This window comes from Microcebus murinus, chromosome 2 (assembly GCF_040939455.1).
Source record: "Microcebus murinus isolate Inina chromosome 2, M.murinus_Inina_mat1.0, whole genome shotgun sequence".
In the NCBI taxonomy this organism is placed as follows: domain Eukaryota; kingdom Metazoa; phylum Chordata; class Mammalia; order Primates; family Cheirogaleidae; genus Microcebus; species Microcebus murinus.
The window spans coordinates 88980105-88998561 of NC_134105.1; the positions used below are offsets into that span (position 1 = coordinate 88980105).

Genomic DNA, 18457 nt, shown 5'->3' on the forward strand with positions numbered 1-18457 from the left:
GGAAAAGGCAGACCTGGGGCTCAGTGTCCCCTTGCCATTTGCCGAGACAATGAGCAGAGTCAGAGGACTCAAACAGGAACCTTGTGGTCGACCCAGGACTGGTGAGTCTTTGGAACGGTGGGAGACAGGGAGACCCCACCGACCCGGGATGAGGAACTCCATGAGGGCTCCAGGCCCATCCCCAAGGCCGCAGATGAGGCTCTGCACAGAACTCTAGGTGAGGAAACTAGGGGCATAGCCCACAGGTGCCCATGTTCACACCAAGGATAAAACCTGGAATGCGCTTCTGGAAAAGACTAAGCATTCTGTCAGGCCCGGCAGCAGGGACAGCCCAAACCTGCCTCAGGCAGAGACTGGGAGAGAGCCTGCGCACCCCTGCTCTCGTGCCAGCTGTCACCTCTGCACAGTCCAATGCAGCATGCTCTGCTGGGGCTGGCCACGTGTGTGTACGCAGGAGTGTGTGTGTGGTCTCCCACTGGGATGAAAGCACCTAAGTAAAAGCAGGTGCCTCTCTGTCGATATTCCTGCTAAGCTCTGTGCTATGAGTGTTTGTGCCTGCACACAGGTGCTCAGGTGAGACTGCTTGACCAGCATCCACTGGTGCTGGAGACAGCCAGGCTCCTGGAAGGGAGCCCTCCACATCCAGAGTGGATGCCGACAGATCCCTACCTGTAAAAACATTGCTTTCAAAGAAAGCCTGTAGACCCTCAGTCAGATTCCTTGTATTCCTATTTTAAATAAAATTCTATCAAGGTTAGTTATTGTGTTTCCAAGAAATGAAAAGTGACATCTTTCTAGAGAGGCCGCTAATAGTACCAAAGAGAGAGTAGAATCCCTGAGAGAAGAGAGGACACAGGGACCAATCAGAAGCATCCGCAAACTCTCAGCGCAGGGGTGCCAAAGCTGTGCCTGCCTCCCCAGTCCTACAGCGTGTCCCTGTGATTAGCAGCCCGAGTCATCCGGAAATGATGGGGAAGTGCTTTGAGTATCTCAGAAGAGTTTCAAACTGGAAAAGATTACCATTTTAAGTTTGTTGCTTAAAGGAGAGAACTTTAATATCTGAAAAAATTCCTTTGTGGATTCCCTGAATACCAGATGAATGGAGGATTGAAAGGAGGCCCTCAACAACCCATATCTCATCCCTCCTCTCCCTCTTCAAGGCTGTGCCGCTCTGTTCCTTGTCATCTCTGGTGCTGCTGGGCCTTGCTTGGAGTGTGGGGGCGGGGAGGAGTGTGGGGGCGGGGAGGAGTGTGGGGGTGGGGAGGAGTGTGGGGGTGGGGAGGAGTGTGGGGGTGGGGAGGAGTGTGGGGGCGGGGAGGAGTGTGGGGGCGGGGAGGAGTGTGGGGGTGGGGTAGACTGTGGGTTCAGCCTCTGAGACCCCTGTTCGGGCCCTTGTCCTCAGGTCTGCCTCTTTGTGGGGCTGTATTATAATGTGATCATCGGGTGGAGCATCTTCTACTTCTTCAAGTCCTTTCAGTATCCACTGCCCTGGAGTGAATGTCCTGTCATCAGGAATGGGACCGTGGCAGGCAAGTATGGAGCCCTAGCTGGGGACGCCCAGCTAGCCCTTGTCCTAGGAAGGGGTCTATCAGGTGCGATGCACAGACTGGGGACTTCATTGACTTGCATCACCGTAACATCTCTGATCCTTGTTTCCTCTTCCCCAGTGTGATAATTCCCCAGTGTGAATTATCTTTTCCTGGCTTTTTTCTTATGGGGATTGAGTGAAATAATCAGAGGAGGTAAAACTCTGGAAGTTGTGACCTTTGCTTAGTTGTTATGGATTACTCTGGTTATTCTAACACCATGCTTTCTGAGAACAGTTTTAATGTGCATGCCAGTCCTATAAAGGGCTGGATGATTATCCCACTTCACGAATGGGGAGACTGAGGCCCAGAAGTGACTTTCCCATGTTCACACCACCGTTTGACCAATGATCTGGGATGAGAACCCAGGTCTCCAGCTCCCAGCTCAGGACCTTCCCCAAGGAACATTAGGCCAGTTGAGCCTAACCCTTCCTACCTTCCATGGAAGACGTGGGCAGGGGTGGCGTGGGTGGGAATTCAGCCAGGTCAGGGTGTCCTGGAGCCCCCAGGCCCCTCAGGAGTGCAGGATTCCCCAGGGCTGCCAGAGCACGGCTAAGCCAGAGCGGGCACAGCCCCTCCCGACTGCCCATCCTCAGCCTCCCCTTCACTCGCTGCTGCCCTGAGCGGGGTCCAGCAGAGGAAGTGGCCCCACAGGTCCTGCCACAGGGGCCCTGTAGCCTTTGCTGCCGTTTCAGTGGTAGAGCCTGAGTGCGAAAAGAGCTCGGCCACCACCTACTTCTGGTACCGAGAGGCCTTGGACATCTCGGACTCTATCTCGGAGAGTGGGGGCCTCAACTGGAAGATGACCCTGTGCCTCCTCGTGGCCTGGAGCATCGTGGGCATGGCTGTCGTCAAGGGCATCCAGTCCTCGGGGAAGGTGAGTGGTGGGGGCACCCAAGACCCAAACAGGGGCAGAAGAAGGACAGAGAGGACAGAGAATCCCAGGTCACCCCCATGCAAGGTCCTTCAGGTGGGCTCGGGCTAGGGAGGGCTCCAGATAGGACACAGGGCCCCAGAGACGGGGGTGGGAGTCTGACTGCTGCAGGATTTCACTGTAGACAGGTAGGAGTGGGCTCGGAGTGAGCCTGCTGGAAAATGATTGCCCCACACCATGGCCATCTCCATGCCCAGATAGCTCAGGCCTGCCCTGCAAATGTTAAAGTGATAACCCAGGGACATCTGTCTAGATTCTGGCCCCTCAGGTTCCCCAGCAAAAGCCCTAGACAAGCCTGCTCTAAGAAATTTGTGGTGAAAACCAACAGCTTTCCATGCATCCAGCTGAAGGGCCCTTTGAGCTGGTGGGTGCTAGGAGTGAAAGGCACTTTGGAAGCTGTGGGGGTGGGGGGCAGCTCCACAGCGGTCTCTAGGGGCAGACCAGCCAAGCCCCAAGCTTTTCCCAGCAGTTCAGATCCCTTTTAAATAAAGGTCCTTTCTCGCCTGTCACATATCGGCATTCATGGGCTGCTAAGGGCGGAAAGGACATTAGAGATCTGATAGCCTAATTTAATAATACTCATTTCACAGATGAGGAAACTGAGGCCCAGAGATGGGAAAGTGCCTCACCTAACATCACGCAGCCAGCTGGTCTCACAGCTGGGACTAGAGCTCTGGCTGCTTGAGGCTCCTGGTTCTTTAGTGGACTAGATAAGTGAGGAAGCTAAGCTCCAGAAAGGTAGCGGTCCAGCTGCCACCCTCCCCTCTCCAGAGGCCTGAATGAGAGCCGATGCTTCATGGCACTTCTCGGGTACTGCCCTGTGTGCACACACTTGACTCACAACAACCTTATGGACTAGGAATTATTACACGCATTTTAGAGGTGAGCAGATAGAGGCACATGGAGGTTAAGTGAATCGCCTGGGGTCACGTGGTGGCTCAATGGTAGAGCCAGGACGAGAACACAGACGGTTTCTGGGCATGCGCTCTCTTTACGGCGTCCTGCCCAAACAGCCCTCTTGATTTGTTTCAGTGCAGCAAACATTCCGTGAGCATCTCCTTTGTGTGAGGCTCTGTACCAGGCACACAGGGATGTAGAGCCGTGCAAGAAATGCATATTCTAGAAAACAGCACATGATTTATAACTGCTAGGAGCTAGGTCCTTCGTCACATCTTTTCTGCTTGGGAGCCATGTCTGTAACCTCCTGGATGTCTTGTGTCAAAGAAGCTCTAAAGACAGGAGAGATGATTTGGGGGTCCGCAGGAGGCATGAGACATGGGAAATGAGGAGTTGAGAGCAAAGGGCTCCCTCAGCCCCTTGGCAGCCCTTGAAAGGAGAACACCAGCCCCAGGCACAGCCATGCCGACTCCAGCTTGTCCTGCTCCTGCTTCTGCCTTGGCTCAGTGCCTGACATGTGCTGGCTTTGGCTCTGTGCCCAGGGGTTCCAGGGCTCTGCTTTATTCTGCCATCAGAGGAGGCTCATGTGCCCCAGCTGTGAGTGGGGAGAGGGATGCCAGCTGCCAAGGGGCTCTGCCTGACGGTGGGTGCCTGTCCTCTCTGCAGGTGATGTATTTCAGCTCCCTCTTCCCCTACGTGGTGCTGGCCTGCTTCCTGGTCCGGGGGCTGCTACTGCGAGGGGCAGTCGATGGCATCCTACACATGTTCACTCCCAAGGTAAGGATGTGGGGCTCGCACACGCCAGGGGACACTGACAGGTCCACTGGACCTGGTCAGCTTCATGCAATTTAATGTGCATAGAACACCTGCTATGTGTTGAATGTTGTGTCAGACCCTGGACACTGGATATACAGGGAAGGGGGATGGGCCCTGCCCTCAAGGTTCCAAGGAGAGGGACATCGCATCAATTTGGGTGAACTTAGAAAAAGCTTCAGGGAGGAGATGACATCTGAAATGAGCCTGGAATGAGCCTAGGGAGCAGGTAGGATTGCAATGAGCAGCCATAGGACATTGTGATAAAAGGGAATCTCATGGGCAAGGGTGCAGAAAACACTGGGCATGCTTGAGGCAATGATGGGAAGTCAAGTTTGGCTGGGGCACAGGGGCAGGGAGCTTCATTCATTCATGGGGGTTTCATTGCATGACAGCAGGAATCTAGAAGACGCCTAAGAGAAAGGAATTCCTGGGAATCCCACTTTGTACCCAAATCAGAGATGAAGTTACTGTTTTATTACAGAAAGTAGACCACGTGGGTAGTGATTTTAACCTTACAGAACCCATTCATGCCTCCTCTCAATGCTGTCAATAGCCAGGGTGGGAGACAAGCAGGACACACAGGATCACTGGTCACATTTCACAGATGCACAGGTACCCTGAGGATGTGCACCCAGGCTCCCTAATGGTAGTCTGTCCCCACCTGTGGCCTTGCCTCTCGATGACCCTTCAGACCACTGTGCACAGATGGCGTGAGTCTGTCCACTGAGGAACAAGAGATTTCCAAATGCAGACTGACATGCCCTTCAAGTTGCCCCAGGCCTTGTGTGCGAGTAACCAGCTGGTCAGGCTGAGAAGTCCGCCTCCGAATGCCAGCTGAGCAATGAGCCATCAGGGCCTGGTGAGGCAACGGCCCACGGGCACAGGGTCAGAACTCAGCCAGGCCAGCTTGAGGTCCTCAGTGCTCATTGATGCCTCCTGTTGTGTGCATGCACACACACACACACACACACACACACACACACACACACACACACACGCTAATCGTTATACAGACAGCTCATGCAGATGACACAGGGAGAACCCAGTAGAGCTTGAAATCCCCATTCCCTCCCACCTCCCCTACCCTGCTGCTATGAATAGGCTCCTGATTGGGGGGTGGGTGGCACTGGCCAGGTCACACAAAGCTCTATGGTCACCAGACAGGACATAAATTGGCCCTTGGTGTTCTTGGACATAACATCTGAGGTTTCTACATGAACAACTACAAAGGTCCACTTTATGAAGCACTTATTGAATCTCCTGAGGCATGGACATGAATCCTGAGCCACGTGGCTGGCCGTAGGGTTCCTGTGAACATGTGAGATCTGACAGAGAAGAAAAAATGCAAACCTGGTTTCCTTGGGGGGAAATGGCCCTGAGAAGAAAGCCAACTGTTTTTATGAATTACGTCAACTGTATCTCTAGATTATGATCAGTCCAAAGTGTTCACTTGAGTCTTTCAGTCTTTCTACTTTACTGAACTTTATGAGGAAATGATATACTCTGGTGATGTTCGTGAATGTGCAGATTCACGAAGGTCTCCAGATGGGTCCCTTGATGCTGTTAAGGGTCCCTAGGATGTAACTCCACGAGCAAGTGGAACAGATTCACCAGGATTGGCTGCCAGTCTCAGCACACACGATACTGCTCCCCACTGGCTTCAGACACTCTTTAAAACGTCTTTTTAATTATGAAATATCTGATACATAAGAACACATATCAAATAACATAATAAGCATTCTTAAGTAATAAAATATTACAGATGCCATTGAAGTGCCTGTGATCCCATTGCCTTGCTGTCCCAAAGATAAAACACTGTCTTAATCCATTCCTGCTGCTATTACAAAAATACCTTAGGCTGAGTAATGCATAAGCAATAGAAATGTATTGCTCACAGTTCTGGAGGCTGGAAAGTGCAAGATCAAGATGCCAGCAGATTTGGTATCTGGTGAGGGCTTTCTGTTTCAAAGATGCTACTTTCTCTCCGCGTCCTCACATGGCTTGAGGGCAAGGGAGCTTCCTCAAGCCTCTTTTGTAAGGGCACTGATCTCATTCCTGGTGGCCCCACTTCTTAATACTATTTAATTGGGGATTAGATTCCAACATATGAATTTTGGGGGGACACTAACATTTAGAACATAGCAACCACTATCCTGAATTTGGGCTTTATCCTGCTACTACATTCTTTGAAATTTGTTATGCAAATATATGTATTCATAAATAACATATGGCATTTGTGCATGCTTTTAAACTTTACATAAACGTCATCATATTATAAATATACTTCTATAATTTTATTTTTTATTTTTGCTTAGCACTATATTTTGAGATATATCTGTATTGATATGTAGCTTTAGTGCATCAGTTTCACTGCTGTATAGTATTCCACTGCAGGACTAAACTAAAACTGATTTATTCATTCTCTAGTTGATGATTATTTAAGTTGTTTCCAGTTTTCACTATTGCTAATAATGCTACAATAAACCTTATTACACAGCTCTTCATGTACAAAAGTTTGTCTAGGGTATATATGTATAGAAGTGGAATGGCTGCCTCAAAGGTTATGCATATCTTCAGTTTTTCTAAATGTTGGCCAAATTGGCCTCCAAACTGGTGAACATTCCCACCAGTTGCGTGTGAGAGTCCCAGTTTCTCCACACTTGTCAGACTTCAATTTTTGCTGATCAGATGGGTGAAAAATGGTTGATGTGCACTTTGAACAACAGGGGGCGCTTCTTTCTAAAACTGTTTCCTGGATGTTCAGGAAACTGTGTGAATCCACCAGCATTTGCAGAGGCCAGGGTTTTCATGAGCTGAGGTTTTGAAAAATCAAATACAGAAAGCCCTAGAGGAGCTAAATCACCAAGAACCAGCATAGTGTGGCCCCTGGCCCATCCAACTCTGACTTTAAGGTTGCAATGGAACCTGTGGGGTCCATTTTGACACCTTGCCTACTTAACATAGAGCAGCTCCTGCCCTTGACCCTGGAGGGCTGTTGAACACGGAGGGCAGGCCTGAAGGGCCTCAGAGGCTAAATCTTCCACCAAGGACACCCCTAAACAGCCTGTGCCACTGTTTGCTTGAGGCAAGTGATGCCAGTGGTGTTGGCTGGGGTGAGGTTCCTATTTACAAATCCCTGGAAGTCATCTGCAAAAAGGGAGGGCCCACTCTCAGAAACAATTGTTTGACAGCTCGCATGTGGCAAACTAATGTTGCAGAGCTGTGACGGTTCCATCACAGGATTGGGGAGACTTGAGGGGCAGTCGGGAAGCCAGTTCCTGTTCTTGCCCTAGAGTGGTGCTGTTGAGTGCCTGGTCACTGCCCACAGCTGCCCAGGCTGTGCACTGCTCCATTCGTATAGATCACAAAGTGAATGACATCCCCGGGGGTTGTGCCACTTGGCAGAGTCCAAGGAAGTTTTTGGCTAGGACATCTGAGAACCCGTGTGGGAGAAGCACAGGCTCTCCATGGATTGTGCTAAATGACCTGGAAAGTCCTCCCTTCCATAGAGTCTGTCAACATCAGAAATAATCCAGGCTCTTGGACCTGGACTTTTAGTCACTATCTTCAAGCAGACAGTTGCTGGATAGGAGGAATGCAATGCAGCCAGGATACCTTGATGACCCTCTAGCATCTTTGTTGCAACAGTAACCTGTGTTAATGGCTAATGAACTTCTTGAATTCCTTGGGCCATTTTTCACCTGATTACTTTTTCCATCTAGTTAAAAACCCATGTTAGCATGAGGTACCATGCAATTACTCAAATGATTTGCTCAACATAAAGTGATGGATTATGGTGGGTTTTCTACCCATCAGAACTTTCAGGGAAACTACAAATGCTTATGTCCTTTGGCCCAGCAATTCCACTTCCACTATGTGTCCTACAGATGAATTCACACATAAGCAAAATGATCGGTGTGCAATATTGGTCATTACAGCATTTGTGTGAGTGGCAAAAGATTGAAAACAACCCAAACGCCCATCATTGACTTATCCATTCATTCAGCAAAGGCTCATTGAACGCCGTTATGTGCTGCATTCTGTTCTGGGTCCTGTTACCCAGCAGTGAACTAAGCAGACAAAATGTCTGGCCCTCATAGAGTTTATATTCTGGTGGAGAGAGGTAAGCAATATAAGATAATGTAAGATTCAGAATTGTCATTGACTGGTGTTGCTTAGGAGAAAAATAAAGAGGAGAAAGGATTGGGCATTTGGGAGAAGAGTTGTAATTTTAGACAGTGTGGTCTGGTAAGGCCCCACTGAGAAGTGACATGTGAATGGAGACCTGGAGGAGGTGAGGTGCAGCCTGTATGGGTAGGTGGAGGCCGTGCCTTCCGTTCCAAACAGAGAACTACGAGTGAAAAGGGCTTGAGACTGGACATGGCTGGCATATTCAAGGAGGCCAATGTGGCTGGAACAGGAGTGAAGAGGGGTAAGACATGTGGTCTGGGGCAGTGCAGAGCTAGATTGTGAGTGTCTTGTAGGCTAAGAAAAGAGTTTAACATTTTACCCTGGGTTGAACGGGAGCCATTCAGAGTTCTGAGCAGAGGAGTGACACGCTCTGACTTGTGTCTTAGGAGGATCACTCTAAGCTTCTTAGGAGGCAGCCACAGAGAATCTGAGGGGGCAAGGGCAGAACAGGGAGACCCACTAGGACTGTCCTCCAGGTGAGAGGTGGCTGGGGTTTGGGCCCAGGTGATGGCAACGGGAGCCATGAGAGGCAGTCAGATGGAAGATACATGTTGGAGGCAGAGTCAACAGGATTCGCTGCTGGATTAGATGTGAGATCTGTAAGGAAGAGAGGAGTCAAGGTGACTCTGAGGTCTTTTACCTGAGTGGCTAGAAGGGTGGAGTTGACATTTACAGAGATGGAGGGAGGCTGTGGGAGGAGCAGAGATGGTGGGGAACATCAGGGTACTTGTTTGGACATGGCAGGTTTAAAATGTCTAACAGATATCCAAGTGGAGACGTTGAGTAGGCAGTTGGAGATGTGAATCTGGAGGTCAGGGTAAATCTGAGAGTCTGGGGTGACAGAGTTTAAAGCCGTGGGCTGGTTTACAATCACCTAGAGAGCGAACACAGGGAAGGGGACTGAGCTGGAGCCCCAGCATTTAGAGGATGGGGAGGGAAAGGTGGTGAGGGAGGGAGGAGCTGGCAGACAGACAGACAGACATCCCAGAGGCAGAGTGGAGAAAATGCTTTAAGCAAGAGGGAATCATCAGTCACATCCAAAGCTGCTGAGAGGTCAGGCGATAAGGACTCAGAAATGACTGATGCACTTGGCAACAGAGGGGTCACTGGTGACCTCGACAAAGGCTGTTTTGATGGGGTTCTGGGGACAAATCTAATAAGAATGGGTTGAAGGGAAAATGGGAGGTAAGGAATTGGGGACAAGTGATAGAGACCACTTATTCTAGTTTTGCTCTAAAGGGAAGCAGAGAAATGAGAAATGAGGTGGTAGTTGGAGAGGGCCATGGGGGTCAAGGGTGTTACTTCAGAACTTTATGTGATGATAAAAATAATGCATCATGCCTTGCGGTGGTGGGAATGTGAAATGCTGCAGTCACTTTAGAAAACAGTCTGGCAGTTCCTCAAAAGGTTAAACAGAGTTAGCATGTGACCCAGCAATTCCACTCCTAGGCACACTTCCAAGAGAACTGAAAACATATGTTCACACAAAAACTTGTGCATGAATAGCAGCATTATTCATAATAGCTGAAAAGTAGAAACAACCCAAGTGTCCATCAGCTGAAGGATGGAGAAACAAAATGTGGTACATGCACACAACGGGGCCATAGAAAGGAATGAGTACGGACACATGCTACGGCATGGAAGGCCCTTGCAAACATTGCACCAAGCGAAAGACCACATGTTGTATGATTCCAGTTACGTGAAGTACCCAGAATAGGTGAATCCATGAAGACAGAAAGTAGATTAGTGGTTGCTTAGGGCTGGGCTTCTGGAGCTGTCGGGGGAGACGTGGGGAATGACTGCTAATGAGTGTGGTCTTTCTTTTTGGGGTGATGAAGAGGTTTTAAAATTGATTGTGGTAATGGTTGCACAACTCTGTGATGTACTAAAAACTATTGAATTGTTCACTTAAAAATGGAAAAAGAGGGTGAAATTGATGCTCTAGGAGAGGCTCCAGTGCTCAATGGAGGGGCTGATCTGGGGAGGAGCACGCACTGTCCCACAGGAGCCGGAGGGAGGGCCCGCCCATGGCACCGATGCAGGCAGATGAGTTCTCTTCTGATTGCATCACTTTTCTCAGTGGGAGGCCAGCCTCCCCACCACGTGGCTCTGAGAGGCCAAGGCAAGTGGATCGTTGAGCTCAGGAGTTCGAGACTAGCCTGAACAAGAGTGAGACCCCATCTCTACTAAAAAAAATAGAAAGAAATTAGCTGGACAACTAATACACACACACACACACACACACACGTATATATATAAAATTATCCAGGCATGGTGGCACATGTCTGTAGTCCCAGCTACTTGGGAGGCTGAGGCAGGAAGATCGCTTGAGCCTAGGAGTCTGAGGTTGCTGTGAGCTAGGCTGATGCCACGGCACTCTAGCCGGGGCAACAGAGTGAGACTCTATCTCAAAACAACAACAAAAAGAGTAAGAATGGAGGGGTGGGGTGGAGGTCTGAGGAGGAGCGAGTATAAAGTAATCGTGTAGAAAATTGGGGGCCTGAGTAGCCAGGAGCAGCACTCAGGGCCCACCGAGGCTAGGGCTCAGGTGTGGGGAGCTCCACCAGCACTTCAGGGATGCCAAGATGAGCAATTTTTCACAGCTGAACATCCCTGAAAGCAGGCCGTTTCCAACAATCCGCGAGGTACGCAGACCAGCGTGTGCTTGCGATGGGTGGCGCTTACTTCACGCCAGGCGCTGTCATGCACGCCTTGCTCACGTTAGCTCATTTAAACCCACCACCAACCCAGAGGCAGGGACTCTCATCCCCCTTTCCCAGATGCAGAAGCTGAAACGTGGAGAAGTTGGATAACTGTAGGGACGAGGCGTGAGTGGCAAGGGCAGAGGGGGCAGCTTGCCGAGACTGTGGGTCAAACTCAACATGCTGAGGGAGTGCCAAGGTTGGGGCCAATGGTGGTGGCCCTGGGATGTGGAGAGCTCCGTGACAATTTTGGTGTGGACGGTAGGAAAATAAAGGAGAACATACACACACAGTCACATGTGTGGATGTGGATGTGCGTGTAATACACATGTGTGTGTGTATTGCTGGTATGTGCATAAAATATCGCTGGAGGCGTGCACAGGAAACTGGTGTCATGGTTGCATCTGGAGAAGGGGACCCAGGTGTCTGGGATGCGGGGTGAGGAAAAGGAGCCTGCAGGATCAAGGGTGTGCATTTACTCCTACAGAAGAGAAGTGGGGGCCCTGCAGGCTCAAAGGCCGGTGCAGAGGCTGGTGGTGGAGCTTCTAGACCCCACAGTCAGAGCAAGGGCTTCTCAGCCAGGTGCTGAAGGTGGCCCAGCCTTGTTACCAGAGGGTGGGCTCTGGAGCCAGACAAGCTGGTTCAGACCCCCGCTCCTCAGTTGGCAGCCCATGGGCAAGTTCCTTGATTCTTAGGGCCTCAGTTTCCTTGCCCGCAGGATGGGGTGATGGTGACACTTCCCTCGCAGGGTTGTCAGCAGCATGCCTAGGACCGCTACTGGTGAGTGGAGAGAGCAGGGTGCGTGTTAGCTGTTATTATCCTCGTCCCTTGTGAAGGTGACACTGTTCTTGAGCAGCTGGAACGCGGCGCTCCAGTGCCATCTGGCGTCTCCTGGCCCCGCCTGGCTCCACACGGGGAGGTGCACGGCAGTGCTGAGAAGCAAGGCTGTGTGCGCCTGTCACACACCAACCAGCCTGGGCTAGGACTCGGCAGCTGCTGGCAGCATCAGAAGCATCCCCATGCCAGTGAGTCAAATGCCTTGAAACACCTTGTTCCCCTGCACGAGGAAGTGACTCAGCCATCGTGCCAAAGAAACGGCAGGAAGCTGTTTCAGAGCCGGCACCGGAGGAGGACTTGAGCCTTTCCTTCGGAGGGGAAAGCCCACTGCCCACCTCTCCTCCTGTGGTCACATCCTGATGTCTGGAAGGGCTGTGGGGCTTCCTGAGTCTGGCCATGGGTTCATCCTCTGCTGACACGTGTTAGAATCATACACCATCACCCGGGGATCTTGCAGAGAGCCCCTTTAATGAATGATAGGCATCTTTACTGAAGGCTCCTGGCTCAATTTACCCCCAGCTTAGCGTCAGCATCTGCGGTCCCCTGCATCAGCAGGAGCACTCCTGCAGGCTGCGGGCCAGAAGGGACTGTGCCCAGGTACTGCTCACCCCGGCACTTCTCTCCTCAAGGGTCAGGTCTGGCAATCTCGGATGCTTCCCCAGGGCCCTTTTGATGTTAGCTTTGGCTCCATCACTTTGCTGGGTAGTGGGTACATGGAAGTTCATTACATTATCTTCACTGCTTTTGCACATTTTATAATAAATATTCGATACTTTTTAAAAATGGAAAAAGAGCAATCTTAAACAAAAAACCAACTTTTGTTTTCATTCAAAACTGTGCCTGTTCCATCCTTCAAGAAATTCCCTGAGCCACAGGGCCAGCTCTGATATGTTGTTTGGGATTGTGGCCTCCTCACTGGGGTGGCTGCCTCCACACATGAAATTTGGGGCCGAACCATGACTAGGTCAAAGAATTTATCAATGTCCTTGTTTATTCTAAACCCTTCAGGTTTGAGGAGTGATGAGAATCCTAATGATGGCATGTATTCGGGTCTCACAGATGGTCTGGACCTTTTTGTAAAAACTTTAGCAATGACTAACATAGATCAAAAGGAAATAGTTACCAGAAAAGAAAGGAAAGAAGGAAGAGAGAGAGAGAGAGAAGAGGAAAGGAAAGGAAAGCAGAAGGAGATGAAGCCAGCATTAAAACAGGCATGTTTTAGAAAGTACAAGTTTAAATCCTAAGACCATTTTCTGGTCCTAGAAGATAGCATCTTAGCCCCCAAACACTGGTACCACTTCCCAGCTCCTTGTCTGCTCCTGCAAGCATGAGCAGAGGTGGGCTCCACCCCTAAGCACAGAGTGCTGAAAGGAAGACACCCATAAACCTGTGATGTGGGTATTGACATGAGCTGGGAGCGTCCAGGGACCATGACTGGCCCGGCCAGAGAAAGTCAGGAAAAGCTTCAAAAAGGAGGTGATATTTGTGCAGGGTTTTGAGAAATAAATAGGAGTTCACCAGGAAATGAGCAGAAGGAAGGGAATTCCAGGCAGAGGGAACAGCCTGGGCAAAGGCCAGAAATGTGAAAGACCATGATGCTTTTGAAGAGTAGTAAGTTACCTGCATTTAGAATATTCAGAACGTAGAGAAATGGAGAAGATTTTCTAGAACACAATGGGGAACCAGCAAAGATTTCTGAACATGCAGAGGACATGGCCTGAACTGTGTTTATCTCAGCCTACCCTCTCTTGCATAATCTCATGCTTCCTCACCGAACTGCCAGAAACCCTCCCGATAGGTCCTTGTTTCCAGCCTGAGAGAAGTCCCAGGTTCCAGCGGGCTGTGGTAGACCTGTCACGACTGACATCCTTGATCACCAAGGAAGGGCAGCCAGCATGCCATGCAGGCATAAGTCATCCCTCTGCTGATTTCTGAGCCTTCTGGGTGGATTATTTTTTTAAAACTCACCTAAGAGAGGGAAGTTAACAAAAGCTCATTCCCAGTGGGACTATGATTATTTTCTTTCCCTTTTCTATATCTTCAGATTTCTATTAAGCACAGTACAGGCCTGTGTTTCCTTATCCATGTGCCAAAATCCAAATAACCCTGAAAACCAAAAGTTGGTCTTGCTTTGCTTTTTGGCTCCCTCAGAACTCACTGGAAGACAAATGACCTGCACAGATGTGAGGCTATTTATAGTGTTTATTGATTCACTGGGTGTGAATATTCATACTCTGCTGCAGAAATACTAACATGTTTGATTGCAGGGTGCGGCCCCAGACCCCTCGGGGGGTGTTATGTAATTACATGGCATATGCACCATATCACCTTTGTAAAATAAAATTAGAAGCAAAAGCTTGAGCTCCAAAACCGGTCTGATCCCAGGGCTTTTAGATAAGGAAACAGGGCCTGCATTAGCTTGTAAAGAAGATGGCATTTCATCTTACTTTAAAAAGCAGACATCCACCTGTGTAAGTGTGGTGGGCCCTCAGCAGTGCCCTGTCTCTCTGATCACCTGGCTTTCCCATGTCCCTGTGGGCACACCTGCTCCTCGCAAATTCTGTCTCCAGTTCAGCTCTCTCCTCTAAACCCCAAACTCGTGTCCAGCTGACCACCTCACATCCCCTCTTAAATGTGTTAAAGATGCATTCAACTCAACCTTTCTAGAACTATTGTCTTGATCTTCCCTGCCCAACCCCACAGACCATTCCCATCTTCTCCCACCGTTCCCATCTCCACCTGCTCAGGTAAGCAGGCCAGAGACGTGGCCATCACCTTGGCTGCTCCCTGCCCAGCATTCCCTATCTCCAGTCCATCCCTAGTCTCCTTGGCTTTTCCTGCTAGGCTCTCTCCATCGGCACCACCCCAGCCCTATGCAAAGCCACCATCCTTCCCGCCTGGACCCTGGAAGGTACTTTCTCGCAGGCCTGCTGCACCCCTTCATTTCTTATCGGATTGTGGCCCTCCTTCTTCACACCCCTAGGCGGTTTCTCAGACTAGGTACTTTCTTGGGGTGAAGACAAAGATCCATACAGGCCTTCGATCTGACACCTTTCCTGTCCCAGCCTCACCTGTACACCACCACCTCGTCCTCTCTGCTTCAGCCACCCAGCCTCTTCCGTCCCTGCTACGCGCCATTCTCTGTCCCATCTTGGGGCCTCTATCCGAATGCTCTTCCCTCCCCTCGCAGCCTACCTTTCATCTGCTTTCAGATGTCAGCTCGGTGATCCCTTCCTCCGGGGAGCCACCTTCAGCCTCCTGATTCGCTCAAATCCCTGTTCCGGGCTCTCCGAGCATCGGATGCTTGGCCTTCATGGGCCCTTGTTGCATTTGTAATTTAGCATCTGTTTGTGGGATCATTTGGCTAATGTCTGTCTCTGCGACTAGAAAGTAAACTCCACAGGAACTGAGACCCCACCTGCCCTTGCTCCCCGTGGTCTCCCCATTGCCTGGTGCTGGGCCTGGCCCACAGCAGCTGCTCCAGGACTGATGGATGGGTGGCTGCAGGTGGTAGCCACAGGGAGCCACGACACCTGCCACCTGCTGAGTACCTAGGGCTGGGGTGTGGGGAGAGGCTCTCCTCACGGGTGCCGAGGGGCTCTTAGATCCTCAAAGGCCTGGGCTCCTGAGCTCTCTTGGTGGACTAAAGATGTCTCTACTCATTTTGGGTGGGGTGGGGACCTTAACCTCCCCTGGGGTACTCACCAACCAGACAGTCCCCCTGGGTCTCCATTTGTGCCCAGGCCCTGAAGGCTCTACTGCCACCCCGCCTCCCCTTGTCAGGTGTGCACACCTCACTCAGCCTCACTGCTCCACCAGCCCTCCAAGCTTGCTGACACCTCAGCTGCTAGAGCGACATGCCTAGGAAGCTGCTGAGATGGCAGGCGGGGGTCCCTCTGTCCTGGACGCTAGGGATGATGTAATGTTAGCACCTGGCAGGCCCGGCAGTCCAGGACCGCACTGTTTGGATGCGGAACAGACTCGCCCACAGGCACGCCAAAGGGGCAGCCAGGACAGGACCCACGCAGGGCTTGTGGCCACAGGGTGGTGAGTTCGCTAACTTGTTCCTTGCCCTGCTAGTCTGTCTAGAGTGAGGTCACTTAGAGCCACTTCAGCAGCTCTAGGTGGAGGGGACAGTGCTCTGAGGAGTATAGGTGACAGGCAAGCTCCGTCAGCAGCTGGTGCTAGGGTGGCCCTGTGGCCCAGCATCGGAAGGTCTGTACTTTAGTAACCTTCCGCCCCAGCCAACCAGCTCCAAGTACTTTGAGCAAATAATTTCATCTTTGGGTTCTCGGTTCACCCTTTCAAAATATGAATAATAATCCCTGCCCCCTGCCAAAAAACAAACACAAAAACCAAAAAACCCTGTCCTGACCAAGCCAGCATCATTCTGTCAGGATTAGTGCTACTATGTCTGAGGCATTACTTATTGCTCTGTGTTTGGTCCTCACAGTCACTCTGACAGGGAGACTCTATCACTATGCCCATCTTTCAGATGAGAAAACTGAGGCTCATAAAACAGGCACAGCCACTTGCCTAAGGCTTCACAGCTATTTAAAGATAAGAGTCAGGATTCAGACCTAAGTCTGTATGAGACTTTGGTCCCTGCCTCAAGGAACAAACAGCAAAAGGAAAATGGATGTGAAAAGGGCTTTGGAAATTGCCCCATGCCATCCAAATGCTGCTGCGGTTCGCTCCTTTTGGGTCTGAGGGCAGATGGAGGCTTAGGCAGGGACTGTTTCTCTCCAGGGATTATCTGGGTTCTGGGCTTCAAGTTTAATGGGAGTTCTTCTGTGACCTGGAGTAGGTAGATGTGTATAGATGAACTTCAGTCCTCTTTTTCTGGGAAAGGGGAGATTAAGTAGGCAGAGGAAGAAAAAAGTATTAAAAAATAAATAAATTAAAAATTTTTTAATTAAAAAAAAAAGTTTTTTTTTCTCTTCCCAGCCCCCATGGTTTGAGGTGGAGGAGGTGTCAGGCTTCTTCGTTCTCTTGTACTGTTGTGCAGGCAGTTCACTGCATGAGTCTAGGAGGCACCCATTCACACCGTAGTCTAAGTGAATGGCACTTCCTAGAGTTGCACACTACACAACTGTAGTTGATAGCCTTGGTGATACTCCTTAGTATGATAGCTCCATGGTAAGTGATGATAGCAGTTAAAATGAACTGAGAACTTACTATATAAGCACTTAGCATTTATTTTATCATACCTAGGCCTCACAATAATCCTCCAAGGTTGATAGTCTTGCTATCTGTGTTTTACACATGGGGAAATTGAGGCTCAGAGGAGTTAGGGGAATTGCCAAGGTCACACGGCCATAGCATCTTACCACCGTGCCATGCTACCTCGAAACGCTGTTGAAGCTGAGGAAGGTGGTGTGGAGGAAACCCCAGTGCATGCGAATAAAACCGTTGCCTCTGTATCTCTTTTCTTCCTTCTGCCTTGGTCCTCCCACATAGCTGGACAAGATGCTGGACCCCCAGGTGTGGCGGGAAGCAGCTACACAGGTCTTCTTCGCTCTTGGGCTGGGCTTTGGTGGTGTCATTGCCTTCTCCAGCTACAACAAGCAGGACAACAACTGCCACTTTGATGCTGCCCTGGTGTCCTTCATCAATTTCTTCACCTCGGTGCTGGCCACCCTCGTGGTGTTTGCTGTGCTGGGCTTCAAGGCCAACATCATGAATGAGAAGTGTGTGGTCGAGTAGGTGGCATCTCTCCTCCTGTCCCTCCTTACCTGGGAGTGGGTAGGTGGGCTGTGCATGGAGATAGTAATGCAGATCAGAGAAGCACTCTCTGTCCCCATCCCTGGACCACAGGGACAGGCTCAGAGACGGCTCTGTGGCTGGCCTGTGGGGGTCCTGCCTGGGAGCAGCCTCCAGGATCTTGCCCACCTCCCCTCCCCTGCCTTCTCACCTGGCCCTCTCCCCTCTGTGCTGCAGGAACGCTGAGAAAATCCTGGGGTACCTCAACACCAACGTCCTGAGTCGGGACCTCATCCCACCCCACGTCAACTTCTCCCACCTGACCACAAAGGACTACATGGAGATGTACAACGTCATCATGACCGTGAAGGAGGACCACTTCCCAGCCCTGGGCCTGGACCCCTGCCTTCTGGAGGATGAGCTGGACAAGGTGTGGGGACAGGCTGCCCTTTCCTGGACAGGCCAGAGCTGTCTGGAGCTCGGGTGCAGGCCTTGGAAAGCCGGTGGGCAGGCATTCTTGTACTCAATAGGCGAGGACCTACCACATGCCCAGAGGGAGCAGGAGGGAGGAAAGGTATCAGCCAAAGCCACTGCCCTGGGGTAGGCTTGAGGAGACAAGGCAGACACACAGGTCACAGAAATCACAATAAGTGTATGGGACGACTTTCCCATTTTTTGAGTGGGATCCCTGTGCACCGTCACTGCCATAGGTAATACACCTAGAATAGTGCCTTGCACACAGCATGCATAAATAATAAGTGTTTAGATTAGTGTCTGCCCTTTACTATTTA

The 18457-nt window shown here is 50.6% G+C and overlaps 1 protein-coding gene across 1 annotated transcript in view; it reads left to right on the top strand.

The window, feature by feature from the left end:
* The window catches only part of SLC6A17 (solute carrier family 6 member 17), a 46654-nt gene that overhangs the window by 21647 nt on the left and 6550 nt on the right, over positions 1-18457 (top strand). Inside the window, exons 4-8 of the mRNA XM_012751670.3 lie at positions 1403-1529; positions 2282-2463; positions 4084-4194; positions 17424-17665; positions 17904-18096. Coding sequence (XP_012607124.1) covers positions 1403-1529; positions 2282-2463; positions 4084-4194; positions 17424-17665; positions 17904-18096 — 855 coding nt within the window. The remainder of the gene's footprint in view (positions 1-1402; positions 1530-2281; positions 2464-4083; positions 4195-17423; positions 17666-17903; positions 18097-18457) is intronic.